This window comes from Rhamphochromis sp. 'chilingali' (genome assembly GCF_963969265.1).
Source record: "Rhamphochromis sp. 'chilingali' genome assembly, chromosome: 7".
NCBI lineage: Eukaryota > Metazoa > Chordata > Actinopteri > Cichliformes > Cichlidae > Rhamphochromis > Rhamphochromis sp. 'chilingali'.
The window spans coordinates 41,142,680-41,160,106 of record NC_137934.1 but is presented as its reverse complement, the minus strand read 5'-3'; the positions used below and the strand labels follow the sequence as shown (position 1 = coordinate 41,160,106).

The 17,427-nt window shown below is 40.9% G+C and overlaps 1 protein-coding gene across 2 annotated transcripts; it reads left to right on the top strand.

Moving 5' to 3' along the window:
• The first annotated feature begins 344 nt into the window (after positions 1-344).
• LOC308399625 (chloride anion exchanger-like) lies at positions 345-15,731 on the top strand. 2 transcript variants are annotated; one of them, XM_080886991.1, is made up of 21 exons: positions 345-392; positions 675-837; positions 2,625-2,764; positions 3,254-3,364; positions 3,448-3,608; positions 5,040-5,204; positions 5,277-5,429; positions 5,722-5,804; positions 6,662-6,809; positions 6,892-7,005; positions 7,596-7,673; positions 7,749-7,844; positions 7,952-8,058; positions 8,304-8,373; positions 9,854-9,946; positions 10,130-10,225; positions 13,623-13,850; positions 13,921-13,975; positions 14,097-14,242; positions 14,435-14,494; positions 15,441-15,731. In XM_080886991.1, exons 2-21 carry the CDS (start codon positions 704-706, stop codon positions 15,465-15,467), a joined length of 2,265 nt encoding a protein of 754 aa, XP_080743117.1. In that variant the 5' UTR covers positions 345-392; positions 675-703; the 3' UTR covers positions 15,468-15,731. The 2 variants fall into 2 exon arrangements, with proteins under 2 accessions (XP_080743117.1, XP_080743116.1); XM_080886990.1 differs by lacking the exons at positions 14,435-14,494; positions 15,441-15,731 and having other exon boundaries at positions 14,097-14,414.
• Positions 15,732-17,427: the final 1,696 nt, after the last annotated feature.

Genomic DNA, 17,427 nt, shown 5'->3' with positions numbered 1-17,427 from the left:
CGTGGTTTAACTTTTTAGATACTGACAAACCTGCTTCCTGCAGCACACACACCAGTTCCACAACGGCACAAACAACCTTTAAAGCCGTGTCCCCTCCTAACATGCTACTTGAGTTTTATCCTATCCTGTTTGTGCTGTCCACATCCTCGAGCTACTAAAAGTTGCAGGTTATCAGTGAGAACAAAGGTCAAGGGTACGTCAGACATCCAGCATTTGTAATCCTACTTGAAAGAATGACATCATCGTCACTGCTGTTAATAATTACAGTTGTGATAAGTGGGAGAGATGGTATTTATTGGTGGCACGAGCGTCTGAGACCCCAGTTGATTTCCAGGATCTGGAGCAGGAGGAAGAGACGGCGGAAGCTTCGACACAGACTGGGACGCTCTCAGGTATGTAGGACGAGCTGCTCTGCATATACGTACGTGTTGGAAAGTAAAGAGGGAGCTGTGGGGAAGTGAGGACTGCTAACACTCAAACCAAACTTCTCTGGTGTTTCTTCAACCTGACAATCTCACCCTCTGGGACGACGCACGCTCTGACCTGCCTTATGTGCTCTGTCTTGTATTTGGGGGTCTGGACCTTTGCTGTTTTCTGTTAATGTGCTTTGATAAGTGATGTTCAAAGGAAGGACGGGATCCTTTTGCTAACCTGATGTGATTAATGGACCTCAGAGCCACACAGAGAGGAAGCAGCAAAGGAGATGATGATGCGCCCGGCAGCTCAGCAGTACGTAGTGACCAGGCCGCTGTACTCGGAGGAGTCCTTCGCTCAGGACCATGAAAAGATCTACAGGCACCGCAAAACTATGCTGGACCACATCAAGCAATATTTCACGTAAGCAACATGTCAGACTGTTTGCTGTGTTTTCTGTTTGGTTCCTGTGATCACTGGATGCAAACCTACGTTCCAAACGACGACTCTGCAAAGGTTTGATGAACTGTGGTGATTCAGCAGCAGCTGCTCTCATTTCCATCAACAAAGGTTCAAGCTTGTTTGGCTCAGTTTACACAGGTTAGGTTTATAGTGATTAAGGTCTGACGAGACACTTTACCTGATACAAAAACATTATGTGTTATGTAAGACAAGTATTAAGTTTAATTTTGAGATTGAATTCAATTCAAATGTATTTGTATAGCACAGCAACAACAGTCGCCTCAAGGCGCTTCATCTCTATTAGATTAAAGTCAACATTTTGAGATTAAACATGAAATAGTATTTTGAGGGAAACGGTGGGAATGTGGAGACTCGCAGCTCCTCTAACATCTACAAAATGTCTTGTGAAAGAACTTGATCAGCTGTCTTATCGTGTCTTGTGTTACAACATGCATCTTCTTTATTGCACGAGGGTGTAACCACCGCTATCATCGGTCCACTGTCACCTGTTTCGTTTTCTTCCAAGTTTGTGTGTTTTTCCCTTCCGAGCTTTTTCCTGCGCCATCACCACACAGTGTTCATGTGCTAACAGAGACGTGCGATTTCACTCTCAGTGATACTGTCTACAGTATACATTTTGCCGAGGGTGGAGGGCAGCTTGTCTTGAAACAACCACATTTCACCATTTTATCTCAAAATAGATTTTCATCTTTAAACTCGAAATGATCACTAATCTTTTTTCTTAATGTGGCCCTAATCCTGCTGTTTGCTGTGTTTGTCTATCTTTATATTAATGGTGCTTTAATGCTTTGATACTCAGCGTGACGTTAGACTACACAGGTACACAATATCAATTTTACTGTAGTTTCAAGTCTGAACATTTTTGAAAAATCCAGATTCTTATTATTTTGACCCTACACGCACACGCACAGGCAGCGTTAGTCCAGTTTCATCACCGACACCGGATTGGCTAATCGAGCCTCTTACCGCAGCCGGGCCCTCCCCTCTGTGCGCACACACGAGAGGCGAGAAAGTTGAGCAGAAAAGCAAAGAGAGAAAAACTAAGTAAAAATAGATAAAGCAGAATGTGTGAGATTACCGGACATGTCAGCTGTCGGTGCTGCTGCACCAGCAACACGCAGCCCTCGCAGCCTCTGGTTGACAGCACGAGTTTTAAACAGAGTTACATCCGTACATGATGCATCCATGACAGTCTCTCTCTCCCTTTATATAGAAATACATTATGTGTTTATTGGGTGATCACGTCGGGCCAGTCGGACCAAATATGTCACGGTCGATGTTTTTGTCCCAGTCCAGCCGCGACGCAGATCAGCACTCGTCTGACATTAAGATTGTCACTGATGTCTAAAACGTTAAAAATGAGATGTAGCGGGTGTTTTGGTGAAACGCTGGCAGGCCTGTGCTTTCTACAGGATAATGTGGGTGTAACTATGTGGATGGATTTATCTTAAGACAGCGCAGATCTAAATAAAAATAATGTGTTCACTTTATATAGTTATTAGTATTTCTGTGATATTAACTAATTCAAAAGTCGTAATTGGGCAGGGTGGAGCTCATTGAAGACGTTTCTCCTGCTGTGCAGAATATATTTTTCATATCTTTAAAAAGAACAAACAAACGCAGGACTTAAACTGATCGATGTTTGTACACTTTAATCAGTTTAAATAATCTTGTGAAGCATAAATGTAAAAAGTGGTTACTCTGGTTTTGGTTCATTATCGTTTCAGATGTGACGCGAAACGAGCCAAGAGCACGGCTCTGTCTCTTCTCCCAGTCATCGGCTGGATGAAAGCGTACCGATTCAAAGAATGGCTGCTGGGTGACATCGTGTCCGGTGTCAGCACTGGACTGGTGGCTGTGCTGCAAGGTGAGTATCACAGAAAGTTACAGCCTCTGAACTCTGTGAAGTAATGATAACAATAATGACTGTGCAGCTTGGGCCCTATCTGACTAACTGTGATAACCTGTGATAACAGACAGCTGTGAGAACCTCTGCGCTCTTATCTGAGCTGTTTAAACAATAGTGAGTGTGCTTAACAGCAGCTTGGAAATGAGGAAATAACCATTTCATCGCTTGATGATTTTGCTCATTTTAATGGAGACACAATATCATCTAAAACGTTCAGAAAAAGGAAAACATTAAATTTATAGATCAATTTGCATGTTGGTGCAGCCCTTTGAAACCTTTAGCAGCTTTCTTTTAATTGGCTGCTCCTCAGCAGCAGGTGAGTGGAGGTGACATCGTAACAGTATAGATGTAAAAAGAAATTAGGAGGACGGGTTCTTTAACCTTTGTGTACTTTACTTACTTATTGAGAGCCCAGAGATTTACTCAACTGGTGTTTCTGTCTTGCAGGGCTGGCCTACTGTTTGTTGGCCTCTCTGCCACCCTGGTATGGGCTCTTCTCCGCCTTCTTCCCTGTTATCATCTACTTTTTCCTCGGCACCTCCAGACACATCTCAGTGGGTAAGGCCATCGTCCATTTCTATGTAGCTGCTCTCTAAATGTTAGAGTGTAAGTATATCTGCCATCCTCCTGTCTCCCCGAAGGTCCGTTTCCAGTGCTCTGTCTGATGATTGGCTCGGCGGTCACCAGGCTGGTCCCAGACAAGGGGCCGGCGTTCAACATCACGGGGTTTGAAGGCCTGACCAGAGACGAGCAGAGAGTGCTGGTGGCCTCTTCTGTCACCTTCCTTGCCGGCGTCATGCAGGTGAATCGGCTCGCCACAGCCAATAAGTTGCTCTAGTCGACACTGAGTCACCTTGTCAACAAGCATGCTTTCTGAGGATCAAACACAAACCTGTAGGATCTCAAACATACGTTTGTGATGTGGAAACAACAAAAAGCTTTGTGTCCTTGACAGAAAACAGATGTTGTGTTTCGTCCTTCTTAATAAGGCTCCTTGAGAGCCGTTCATCACAACTTCATTTGTGAGCTCTGGCTTTCAAAGGAGCACACTTCGCTCCATCTTTCCATCAAAAAATACTATTGAGCAGCAAATGTAGCATAATAGTGTTAGCATGAAAACACTGACGGACTGAAAAGTAGGTTGACATTTTAAAAGTCATGAGAATATTGACTGTACTCTCACATTTATCCGTTTAAGGCGAAGGTTAGCTGGACGCACCAAGAAGGCTGTGCTCTTTTTTTGGAATAGGTGAAACAAACCTAAATCCCAGTCAGTGAGCATGAGAGGCGCTCATAGATGGACTTACTACGTTTGGGTTTGTTAGCTTTGGACTGAGGTGGGATAAGATGAGCTCCATACAAGAGCAGTTATTACCTGCAGCGAGAGTCACAGAGCAATGAGGATATATGATCATGTCATATTTGACCTAGAATCTCACTCTTACATTTCACGTCCGCCTTTCTTTCAAGTCTTTAGAGAAAGTGATGGCAGGAACAATAAGCAGCCCAGTTACAGTAGTTAGAAAGTAGTTATGTAATAAACTCAAGTTATTCATGTTACTCCTGCGCAACAATTGTGTAATCAAAGACAGGATCTGTCATGCTACACAAAATCTGATTTTTCACTGCACTACAAACTACAGTTATAAATGAAAAATACAGCATTATTCTCTTGAAAGCAAACTGCCCAGAGAGTGAGCAGGCAGAGGCTCGCACTCCCTCGCTGTTTCCTGCTGTGTGCTCTGACAGCTGTGCTTTAGGGAAAGTTATATGTAAAGTATGATGCTTAGTAGATCACTTCATCAATTATGTGATTTACAGAAAACTGGCAGTTGCTTTTATAACTGTTGAGAGGACTGCAGTTGACAATGTAAACATTCATTGGTCCCACGTGGACTCTTATCGGTACTTTAAGGGTATTTTTGTAATACTAATCACACAGAGAGGTACTTTTACTGTGTTTAGCTATTTATGTTACGGATGTGAAAACCAGATCATGACATATATGCTGCTGTCTGCTAATCAAAGCAGCACATTCAGATGAACAGCTGTTGTTAACCTTGATGTAGTCGTACACAGAGGGACGTCACAGGGTTTTCATTCCTAAAAGAAATTCAAAAAACCGTTTTTCTTTTTCTGGTAACTCGCAGTTTAATAATACACTATTTTGTTTATCATGTTGGGTTTTTCAGCCTCAATGACTGAATCTGTTTGTGACTCCTGTCTCTGGCAGCTTGCGATGGGCGTTCTGCAGGTGGGCTTCGTTGTCATGTACCTTTCCGACACACTTGTGTCAGGTTTCACCACAGCTGCTGCGATCCACATTCTGGTGTCGCAGCTCAAGTTTGTGTTGGGGCTGGAAGTTCCAGGGATCAGCGGGCCTCTGTCACTCATATATGTAAGTACAGGCCAGCTTGAAGCTTGCTCTGTTCATCCAACAGGTTGTTCATCTGCTGGTTTCATTCTTCAGACCTTGGAGATCATCTTTAACAAGATCACCTCCACCAATGTGTGTGATGTGGTGATCTCCATCGTGATCATGGTGGTGGTGTTCATCGTAAAGGAGATAAATGAGCGATTTAAATCCAAGCTGCCTGTGCCGATCCCCATAGAGGTCGTCATGGTGAGCAACACTGCACGACTCCTGACATTTTTGCATCTCTTTGAAGGCTTGTTGGTTCCACAAACAACAACACTGATATTTATTACGCTGGTTTTGGCTCTTCACTGTAACGACTGCACTCAGCAGGTGAATAACACTCATTAAAGTGAGTAATGTTCATTTATGGGCCGGAAAAAGATTTCAGCGAGAGATACCGGTCACAGGTTGACACCTGCAGTTAATAAATGCTCTCTGACTTTTGTATTTAAAAGAGTAAATAGCTGTGAATAATCATTTGTCATTTCTTTCACAGACTGTTATTGCATGTGGAGTTTCATATGCATTCGACTTTAAGACAAGATATGGCATTGATGTTGTTGGTTATATACCAAAAGGGTAAGAATACATCAAGCTCACAGTGAAACCTGTCGATTGTTTTATCTTTGCTGGAAAAGAGTCAGAACATCAGCAGCAGGAGTTATCAATGACAAACTTCCCCTGTAATATTATACTGTGGTTTTAATATCCTGACACTGTGCATAACTCACAAGTACATAAGACGTTTATAAGGTGATAATAGCTAAAAGCTAACAGTTTGTTTTGGAGCCTGTAAAAGTGTGAAATCAGAAAGGCAGTCAAAGAGAGGTCAAACCACTTCCACAACATCATAGTTCTAAAATGCAACATGCAAACTTTACACGTGTTATGTCTCTTAATGCTTTGGCCAAAGTTAAATATGTTTTTGATTTGAGGACCCAAACGCAGACTCGTGGAGGCGAGACAGAAACTCAACAGGTAGCTTTATTGCTGAACATCAGAAAATACAAAAATAACTAAACTTGTAATGGAACTAAACAGGCTTAAATACACAGCACAACGTCCAGAGAAGAGAAAACACACAGTGAACACAGCCGAGACAAGCCAGACATGAACACGAGAGAGAGACACAGAGGACAAAGACACAAGGGGAACCGAATAGTCCGAGAACTAAACAAGAACACTCAGAATAACTACGACCATGAATGACCCTGAACATCAGCCATAATACAAAATATTACCAGAATACAAGAAGGTCAAAATGCTGGGTCACAGTGACCCAGAACCATCAGCCTGTATTTTGAAACAGTAACATAATGTTACGCTTTAGCTAAGGGTTCTGGCTCTGAATTGTTCCTCTTATCACTTGTGGCTGATCCACCTGAGCGTGTCCATGTTTAGAGGCACAATGATCTGACAGACTTGTACCGTTTCAGGTACGAGGCGCCAGTCGCCCCAAACCCGCAGATCTTCCAAGAAACGGCAGTGGAAGCGTTTCCTATAGCCATCGTGGGTTTTGCTGTGGCCTTCTCTGTGGCCAAGGTTTATTCTATAAAACACGATTACACCATAGATGGAAACCAGGTGGGTAACAACTCAGCCACATGTAGGTTAACGTCGCGTCAGGACGTCAGTGTGATTTCTTATCTCTGTGACCCGGCTACAGGAGCTGATAGCCTTTGGAGTCAGCAACATCTTTGGAGCTTCCTTCAGGTCTTTTGCAGCGAGTACGGCTCTTTCTAGGAGTGCAGTTCAGGAGAGCACAGGAGGGAAAACTCAGGTAAACTAAGCTGATCCCGGATCTGTCCATGTCAGGCAGGGTTTTCTGTATTATTGTAGGGTCGACCTTACAGTACAAAGCACCGTGAGGTGACTGTTGTTGTGATTTGGTGCTGTATAAATAAAGCTGTATTGAATAATATTGAAACTGAAGTCCAGTTTCGTGACACAAACGTTTGAAGTATCTTTACAATGAAAATCTTTATAATGAAATCTTTGCTTTTTCACTACAATTCATTTGTTGAATCCCTGGAAAACATTTAAATATGACCAACTGCATGAGATCAGGTCACAGAATCAGTCATTCTCTTCTGTTTATACACGTTCATAGAGACTCTGTGATTAACTGCAAATGAATTGACAGCAGTTCCTGTGACACTGCGGCTCGTCGCTCTGACATACAGTCGCACAAATGCATTAAATTCACAGCGAGTGACCAATAGAAAGGCCAGCCAACAGTGACCTCTAGTGTTTAGAGGAGAAAGTGTATCAATCAACTGATCTGATAAAGTCCTTTTTAAATCAGCACAAACAGAATCTGATTTCCATCATGTTGGTTTTTCAATCCTCTGCCTCTTCTGTTGTTTCCAGGTAGCTGGTTTACTGTCAGCTGTCATAGTGATGATCGTCACATTGGCTATTGGATTCCTACTGGAGCCCCTACCAAAGGTATGTACCCCTCCCTGTGCCTCTGACATGCTGTCTATACTCTGAAAGCCGATCTCTGGCCCTCTGCTTTAACAGTCCGTGCTGGGCGCCGTGATCATCGTCAACCTGAAGGGCAGTCTGATGCAGTTCAGAGAGATCCCATATCTGTGGAGGAGGGACAAAGCCGACTGTGTAAGACCTCACAAACTTTCAGTACTCTTAAAGACCATGTTTATATGTTGTAAGAAAGGACACGTGGCCTCCTTGTTAGTAAACAACATGTTTCTTACCACAACAAGGTGGTGTGGCTGGCTAGCTGCATCGGTGCCTTCTTGCTGGGGCTAGATCTGGGACTGGCTGTCGGCCTCGGTGTGGAGCTGATCAGTGTCATCCTCAGGACTCAGTTGTGAGTATTTGGTGTACAATGTGATCATGTAACTGATTACTGTTGTTCTTTCATCACGCTATTGTCACGAGGTTCAAAGTGATGGCTTTTCTTCTGTCAGCTGTTAGATAAATGACCCCGACAGCGAGTACAAACACGTGACGCTGATTCTTGTAAATGATACAGTAGTTTACATCAAACCTGTCATCGTTGTATCATCATCATTGTGAGCGTGTTAGCATGTCATGTTTGCTTGTTTGCTTCAGTCCTCGCTGCAGTCTGCTGGCCAACATCAGGGGCACCGATATCTACAAAGACCGAAAGGACTACATCAGCGTGAGTTAGCGTGTGGCCCCTCAGGTGGCTTCAGTTTACCTTTCAAATATTTACACAGCTGTTGGGATATTATCTCAGGCATTTGGATTAGTTCTACAGGCCACAACAAAATGTATGGTTTTGTAATTATACAAATTAAAATAATGATCAAACTAGAGGTGAAAACCTGTGACCAGGTCTTTTAAGTAGGCTATTAAAGAATAAAATACAGAGGGTCATGATTTTATGATGAACACAGTGAGTCCTTCCTTACTCTGAATGAATGTTTATGTAAAGGACAAATGCACATTTGTAATGTGCAGAGGCTTTTATTAGAGGCTATGATGCATGTAGAGCAATCAGCTCACTTACAAAATGTACATACTCAGCAAGTTTCATGTGATTTCAAGCTCTATAAGAGTCAGAGAAAGCAGTGGCGATTAAAGGTGCTGAGAGAGACTTTACCCTCATTTACACTGTATCTGTGAATGAGTGTTGTTTTTAAATATAACGTAAAGGATACGTAATAACTAAGCACTTGACTGTCTTGAAAATGACCAATACAAAAGCAGCGGTATTACTAATTACAACTAAAAAACAACAAACTTTTCACAGGAAGTGCTTATGCCTTATTATCTCATAGCCAGCCTGCTAGGAGACATTGCAGTTACATTCCCTCAGAGTGTGTCAGGGCCAGGCAGGCCGGCGTGTTTGCGGTGTGGAGCCAAAAGCAGGCACGGGAGAGAGAACGAGCTGTAACAAAAGGCGAGGCTTTTATTGAGGCTGATAGCCAAAACAGAAAACAAGGCAAAGCAAAACTAAACTCAATGAAACACCTGACCTGACGAGATAAACAGACGACCCGACAATGAACACAGAGAGACAGAGGACTTAAATACACAGAAGGGTAATGAGGGAAGTAGAAACACCTGGAAACACAGCTGAACGCCACAGGAAGACTAAACTAAACACACTGAACATGGAACACAAGACTAAATAAAACAGGAACAAGGAAAGGACGTACACCTGACAACACGGAGCACCAGGAGAACCTACATAGACAGTAATGACCCATAAAGGAAACACAAACCTGACTAAAAACTCAACCAAGAGAAACTAATAATCATACTAGAACTTAACACATCTCACAAGTAATACAAAATAAGTCAACTACACCCTTAACTTTAAAATGACACATGAGTTTAACATGAGTTTAACATAGGAAAGCAACCTCACCAAATAAACTCAAAGATGCTGGGACCCACCTGACCGAGTGCAGAGCGCCCCGATCGAAAAATCCATGGAGTCCCCCTTCATCTGCTCTTGCTCTTGAGTATTTCCAAGTTTGGATATTTATGTCCTCCAATAATGCAGAAGCAAGGTCTTTTTGTGGATGCTTTGATACTAAATGTACCTGACAGTTTACCAGCTGATTTTCAAATTGAGATTTGAACAACTAGTCATTGATTTTGATTTTGCAGTACTTTAAAACTCTTTGCAGATATACGAGCCAGAAGGAGTGAAGATCTTCAGGATCCCATCTCCAATCTTCTTTGCCAACATTGAGTTCTTCAGGAACAAGCTGGTGGAAGCTGTAAGTCACATCTGCCTTTAATGGAGCTGTTAAAGAATAAAAGCATCAGTTTGGATAATTTAGTTTTTAAAAAGCATCATATTCTTCACAGGACAATAAAATAGATGGAGTAAAATCTCATCTCTGATACTATCTCCTATGATTACTTGTGATAAATGACACACTTACTGTATGTCTTCCCAGGTCGGCTTTAACCCATTACGGGTGTTGAGAAAGAGAAATAAAGCAGTGAGGATGATACGGAAACTTCTGAAGAAGGGCAAGTTGCAGTGGACATCTGTGAGTATCTGAGCTTGGTTCGATAGTAACGGCACAAATGTTGCCTGTGTCGACACATTAACAAGGCAACGAAGCCTCATTTACTCATTTTTAATATTAACATTTGCTTCTTGCTCATCTCTTTCAACTCAATTTAGGTAAACACCGTAAATCTGCATGTTTAGAAATGTACAGAAAACAGCAGCTCTCATTTCTAGAAATATAGACACATTTATTAAACCCCCCAAAATATGACTATCCAGAGTTGGGACCAGGAAGCAGAGTTGCAGTCTTACACGCCTCTCTGCAGCTTCTCTCCTCCTGCTACCCCCCCAAAAACCCATCTCCATAGAGACTGTGTCAGCTCCCAAACAGACAAAAAACAAACTAAAAACCAGCAACAAAACGATTTAGAGCAGGAACACGGATTCTGCACAAAGACGTAAACACAAAGTGCGGAGCCAACGCATCCGAATCAGCGAGCTCACCCGACGGCACGGACACGGTCGGGGCTGAAAGCCGACAGCTCGCTGATTCTGAAGCGTCAGTGGGCGCTTTGTGTTTACGTCCTTTTTGCGCTGATTGAATTATAATATTTCTGACTGTCTGAGGCAAAAATTTCCCCGATTCAAATCTAATCGTAATCAAATCGATTCTAGAAATCAGTGACGATACCCAGCCCTACAATACAGCATCCACATCTGAACCACAGAGTAAAACAGTGAAATGTGGATTATTAAATATTAGGTCTCTCTCCTCCAAGTCTCTGTTAGTACATGACTTAATAATTGATCAACAAATTGATTTACTCTGTCTTACAGAAACCTGGTTGCAGCAGGATGATTATGTTAGTTTAAATGAATCAACACCCCCGAGTCATTCTAACTACCAGAAACCTCGAAGCACAGGCCGAGGGGGCGGTGTGGCAGCAATTTTTCACACCGGCCTATTAATCAACCAAAGACCCAGACAGACTTTTAATTCATTTGAAAGCCTGATGCTTAGCCTCGTCCACCCCAGCTGTAAAACTCAGAAACCAGTCTTACTTGTTATCATCTACCTGACTCCGTGGTATAATTCTCAAACACGTAGCCTAAAGCAGATGACTCGTAATCTGGAGAGGAAATGGCGTGTCACAAATTTAGAGGATCATCATTTAGCCTGGAGAAATAGTTTGCTGCTTTATAAGAAAGCCCTCCACAAAGCCAGAACATCTTACTATTCATCACTGATTGAAGAAAATAAGAACAACCCTAGGTTTCTCTTCAGCTCTGTAGCCAGGCTGACAAACAGTCAGAGCTCTGTTGAGCCAACCATCCCTTTAACGTTAACTAGTAATGACTTCATGAACTTCTTCACAAATAAAATTCTTATCATTAGAGAAAAAATTACCAATAATCATCCCACAGATGTAATATTATCTACAGCTACTCTTAGTACCATTGATGTTAACCTTCCTGCCTTCTTGGGACCTTTTTGTGCCACTGCTATGTGTTAAATGGCTGCCATTTCCACTGTGTTCAGTGGAATATAACCAAACTTGCCACAGGATAGTTTTTACCTGTCAATGTTAATATTCCAGTGTGAATTCCTTAAATCAGCCTAAAATGGCTGAGCAGCAGAAATCCCCACACCCATCACCCTGGGGACCATTTTCTGCCCATTGACTTCCATTATAAACGCTATTTTTCAACCCCAAATTATCATCATATGATTTTATTTTTTCTTCTTTTCTTGGATGTCAATGAAGACTCAGGGCCTTGAAGTTTTAATTTTTAAATTGCAAAAAAAATGCAAAAAAAATAATGGCAGGTCAAAATGTATGTTGGTGCCAATCTTTGGTCCATCTAAAGGCCTACTTATAATGACAATCACATATTACTTCAACTGGTTTTTTGTGGAAATATTTAGTTTCGTTTTTTGGTTTTTGGGGCTTATAACACAGGGCGCTCATGTAATAACACTGGGATTTGAAGGGTTAAAACAACGAAAATATAATTAAAACTTTACATGAATATTTCAGGGAGAAGTAGTTTTACAAGGTTGGCTAATTTAAAGTGGAATAAAATATGGATATATGGTCTTTTTATGGCGTGGCTGAGAATGGTCCCTAGGGTGATGGGTGTGAGTTTTTTAAAGGATGGCAGGAGGGTTAAGTTAGACTCTTTTTCTCTAATTGATCTTTCTGAGTTAACTTCAATAATTACTTCCTCCAAACCATCAACGTGTCTTTTAGACCCCATTCCTACAAAACTGCTCAAAGAAGTCCTGCCATTAATTAATGCTTCAATCTTAAATATGATCAACCTATCTCTAATGATCGGCTATGTACCACAGGCCTTCAAGCTGGCTGTAGTTAAACCTTTACTCAAAAAGCATCTCTAGACCCAGCAGTCTTAGCTAATTATAGGCCAATCTCCAACCTTCCTTTCATATCAAACATCCTTGAAAGAGTAGTTGTCAAACAGCTAACAGATCATCTGCAGAGGTTTATTTGAAGAGTTTCAGTCAGGTTTCAGAGCTCATCACAGCACAGAAACAGCTTTAGTGAAGGTTACAAATGATCTTCTTATGGCCTCTGACAGTGGACTCATCTCTGTGCTTGTCCTGCTAGACCTCAGTGCAGCGTTCGATACTGTCGACCATAATATCCTATTAGAGCGATTAGAACATGCTGTAGGTATTACAGGTACTGTGCTGCAGTGGTTTGTATCATATCTATCTAATAGACTCCAGTTTGTGCATGTAAATGGAGAGTCCTCTTCACACACTGAGGTATTAAAGGACTGTTGTATTGGCAGTGGTATGATATAAAATTGGTGGAGAAAAATGACAGTGTCATTTGTACAACAAACAGTACAAGGTCCAGCATCACTTATCTGAGACATGAGCGATTGCATGAATATGATACGAGGTAGAGCCTGGTGATAAAACAATAAAAATGAATATTGTGCAAAAATGTTCCTCGACTGTGATATAAAATATGTTCAATATAAAGTCAGTAAGCTCATTGCATCCATGTTTCGACGGACAACATGAAAGGCAACAACAATTATACTGAACCAATCGTGTGGTTGGAAGGAGCATAGGAGGAGGAGCTGACAGCAGCACATGCTCTTGCTACACACTATACGTAGGAGTGCGAACGAAAGATAAAACGACGACAAAAATTGTTAACGAAAACTCGACAAACAGCATTAACAAACGAAACAGCCCAGTGGACACAGCGTGTTTAATATTTATACGGCTTTGTAATGTGTGAGTTTGTCTCTGGTTTAAAGCGCGTCTACAACTTCGCTCGATCAGTCACAACATGAGAGTCTTGTGCGAGAGCAGAAAGGCTCATTATGGATTCATCATCTGGAATGTGTTCCCGTGTGGTGAAGTCTGACATAGAAAACATATTTCGCTGTTACAGATCGGCCTCCTGAATACCTCGTGTGGACCCATAAATGAATCAGAGGACGAGAGCAACATGGAAGAGCTGGACCAACCGACTGACTTCAAAGACTTTCCTGCCCGGATCGACTGGAACGCCGAGCTTCCGGCCAACATTGCGGTTCCCAGAGTTGAGATTCACAGCCTGGTCCTGGACTTTGCCGCCGTCTCCTTCTTAGACATCTCTGGACTGAAGGGACTCAGAGCAGTGCGTTTGTATTCATGCAGCAGCAGCAGATGTTTCGCTCTGGCTCTGTTTAATTCATTTCTCTTTGCAGCTGCTGAAAGAGCTGATCCGAGTTGAGGTTGAGGTCTACATTGTGGCCTGTGACCGTAAGTACTAGCGTATTGTCTGTATTAGTTTAGTAATCATGTTAGCCTACCATGCTAACCTAAACACCTGCCACATACTCAGCTGTATGTTTGTCTACCATATTTGGACCTTCTGCTGCAGCTTACATCCTGGAGAAACTCCATGATTGTAGCTTCTTTGATGATGAAGTTCAGTCTTCAATGTTCTACCTGACACTGCATGACGCCATGCTGCACATCCTGGAGAAACATCCGGAGCCTATTCCAAAAAAGTCTGATTATGAGAAGGTAAAGAAGAGCAACAAACACAATATTCAGGGAGTATTTGACATCTTACTGTTGGAAATATGTACACAATACTATTACACACATGTAGGGTTTTTACAGCATAAAGCACCTTGAGGCGACTGTGCTGTGACCATAAATACATTTTAAAAAAGAAACTAAATTGAATCTGACGTTCTTTATGTTGTTTTACAGATAATGACAGGAGTCACTATTCATCATCTGCCCGGCAATTTGAGGAGCAGAGACAGAAATGTAGGTATCAGTCTCAAACTGTGCTTTTCAGTGTTTGTGGTTTTTGAGAAATAACTTTCATCTATTTTACTGGTTACAATACAGAAGCCAAAAGCAGAAAAATAAAATCCGATGATTTATTTCCAACTTCTGAAACGAAAAAACCCCCACAGAATTTTATTATTTCTTTAACTCATTCACTGCCAGCCATTGGCAGTGAATGAGTTAAACCCATTGACTCATTCACTGCCATTGACGGCTATAGACGTCAATGGCAGTGAATGAGTTAAACTTGGTCATTTAAAAAATATATATATAAAAACTCATTTCAGCAGCCTGATGACCAAGACAAGTCTTTGATTTAATAACTGATAAGCTTTCTAACACATGCAGTCCCATGAAAAAGAAAGTTTCCACAGGACTATACAACTACTGTGAAAAACTAAGTACGCCCCAAAACTAATACACAGCCCGAAATAATAGGGGTCCTCAATTTGATGCTGCAAGATAAAGAAGAAAAATCATGGAGGACAACGGTCATGTGATCTGTCAGTGGAAACACATGGGGAAACAGCTGACACCAATGAACATAATGACGTCACAGTGGAAGAGAAAAACTAAACACAATGAACACAGGAACACAAGACCTCTCCAAAATAAAACAGGAAACATAATGAGACACAGAGATGACAACATGAACTTGACAACACAAGACATGCAGACACGAAACACATGACGGGCAAGGGAGACGTAACAGAGGGGTGAAGACACAAAGGGAATCTAATAACAAAGAACTAGAATGACAACCTAATGATAGAAATAAACTTCGAAAAATTAAAGGACTTAAACATAAAAATAAACTCAAAACACTGGGTCACAATGGCCCAGGACTGTGACAGGAAGTCGCTTTGATGACAGATGAGATTGACTGAACGTGACTGAACGTCAGCTCCTTCTTCTCCCACAGGCTTCACCCACACAAACAAAGTTATAACTTCAGAGTGACGATGATGAGGACGACGACCAAAGACGAGGAAGATGAACCTATCAACCGTGTGTGTGTGTGTGTGTGTGTGTGGCTTTTAATGCAATGCATGAAACTGCATTGATTCTATTGCTTTTTTATCGTATACATCATATAGATTTGTAGACAATTACTGTATAATTTATTTGACATGTTTATTTTCATTTTCATGATGGTGAGGATGAATGTCTTTGCAATGGTAACATTACTTTCAAGAGTTAAAACTGACTGAAATGCTGGAATAAATTTTTTACTCTCTAAATAATGCTGTTTGTTGCCTTTTTTAATCCATTAACTTTGTTACATGTTAACATCAAAAGATAACATGCATTAAAAGTGCAGTGGGCATGGTTATAAGTATCTTAACTGTTACTGTTAGCTTTACTGTTATCCAGAAATGATTAAAGCCACAGTATTGCTCTGGACAACATGCTACTTTTGTTACCATGACTACTGCATACTTTGCCTCAATAAACAAACTCTATAATTTAGCTGTAAATTCTTCATATTGTAACAAAACACATCACAGAAAATTCAATTATTTATATATATTGTCTCCAATTATTTCTATACTTTATCCTCTAAGGACTATCAAAGGTTCACGTTGGTCCTTTTAGCTGTTTCACGTTGTTGATGTTAAATTGAGTTCTAAAATAGGAAATGTAAGAAATATTTCTCTCATTCATCGTTTCTAGAATAACTGTGAAAAGTGAATTTCAGCACATGCAGCAAAGGTTTGTATGGGTGTGTCGCTGAATGAGCAAACATGTGAGAAATCCTCGTGCCTGTCATCCTGCAATAACTGCAGGTGAATAAAAATCTGTTTGTGTTAATGATTGATTTGAACAAAGATAAAACCAACAGAGTGATGAGACTGATCTCAGATTAGATACAGCAGACAAAGGTTGTTTGAAGAATCTGTTTTGTTTTTCATTTTGTGACTTTGAGTCTCACATCAAAGGTTCTTTTACATTATTTATTTTACAGTATTATGTAATGAAATCATAGCCGCCGTTTTCAATCTGATTATAATTTATGTATGCTCAAAATATTTTAATTATTCCGTTGTTTGACATTTCGAATGCATTTGTCCCAAATTAAAGATTCTGATGGCAAAAAAGACCAATAAAAATATCAGTTTTAAGTATTTGATATATAAAACTAAAATTTCATGGCAGTTATAAATGTTGAAATTTTGCACCATAAAACTTTTATGCAAACTATTGACAGTCAAGCAGTAATTGTTGTACGAACTGGCTGATTTGAGATGGAATAACCCATGAGAAAAATGTTCAACAAATCAAACAAAAAACAATTAAAATACCTTCCCACATTGAGACAAATCAGCACAGCTAATATCAGATGACATTAAAGTCGTGTAGTATAACAGAGTGTTAAGCTGAGTTGACAGGGGAGCACCTGGGAGTCTCTGTGACACAGACGCACTGAGGTATTGTAAAAAGGTATGAATCTTGTTTTTACTCAACATAATGGAAAGTGTTGTCAATCATAAAAAATGATAATGATAATAATGATGACTCATAAAAGATAATACAGACCGACTCGCTGACCTTCACCTCGCCGGTCTTTTCACAGTTTAACCAGAAAATCCTGGAATGGCTTCTTGCCACATCAAATAAAATCTCTAATTGTCCTGTTGTAATCTGGCACTAGATAAGACTTTTTAAAGTTATTGATCATACATAAGAGTCATAACAACAAGCAACAAGAAAATGTGCGTCAGCATAATAGAACTTACTTTGATAAAGGATGACATAAGCATCTACTAAACAATGTATGGACAATGAGACAGATGTAGGAGAAACCTACACATGCCTCTCAGCTATAGTCTAACCTCTGAGCAGATGCTAGCATGCTAATAGGCTAACATGGCAGTCTTAAAGTTTGGCTCACATTAGCAAGTTCTGGC

Excerpts from the sequence above, each read along its gene's own strand:
- LOC308399625 (XM_080886990.1), top strand. The coding sequence starts at position 704 with ATGATGATGCGCCCGGCAGCTCAGCAGTACGTAGTGACCAGGCCGCTG. Across the intron at positions 8,374-9,853 it reads ACCGAAAGGACTACATCAGC|ATATACGAGCCAGAAGGAGT; the intron begins GTGAGTTAGCGT and ends AACTCTTTGCAG. Across the intron at positions 10,226-13,622 it reads GCAAGTTGCAGTGGACATCT|ATCGGCCTCCTGAATACCTC; the intron begins GTGAGTATCTGA and ends TCGCTGTTACAG.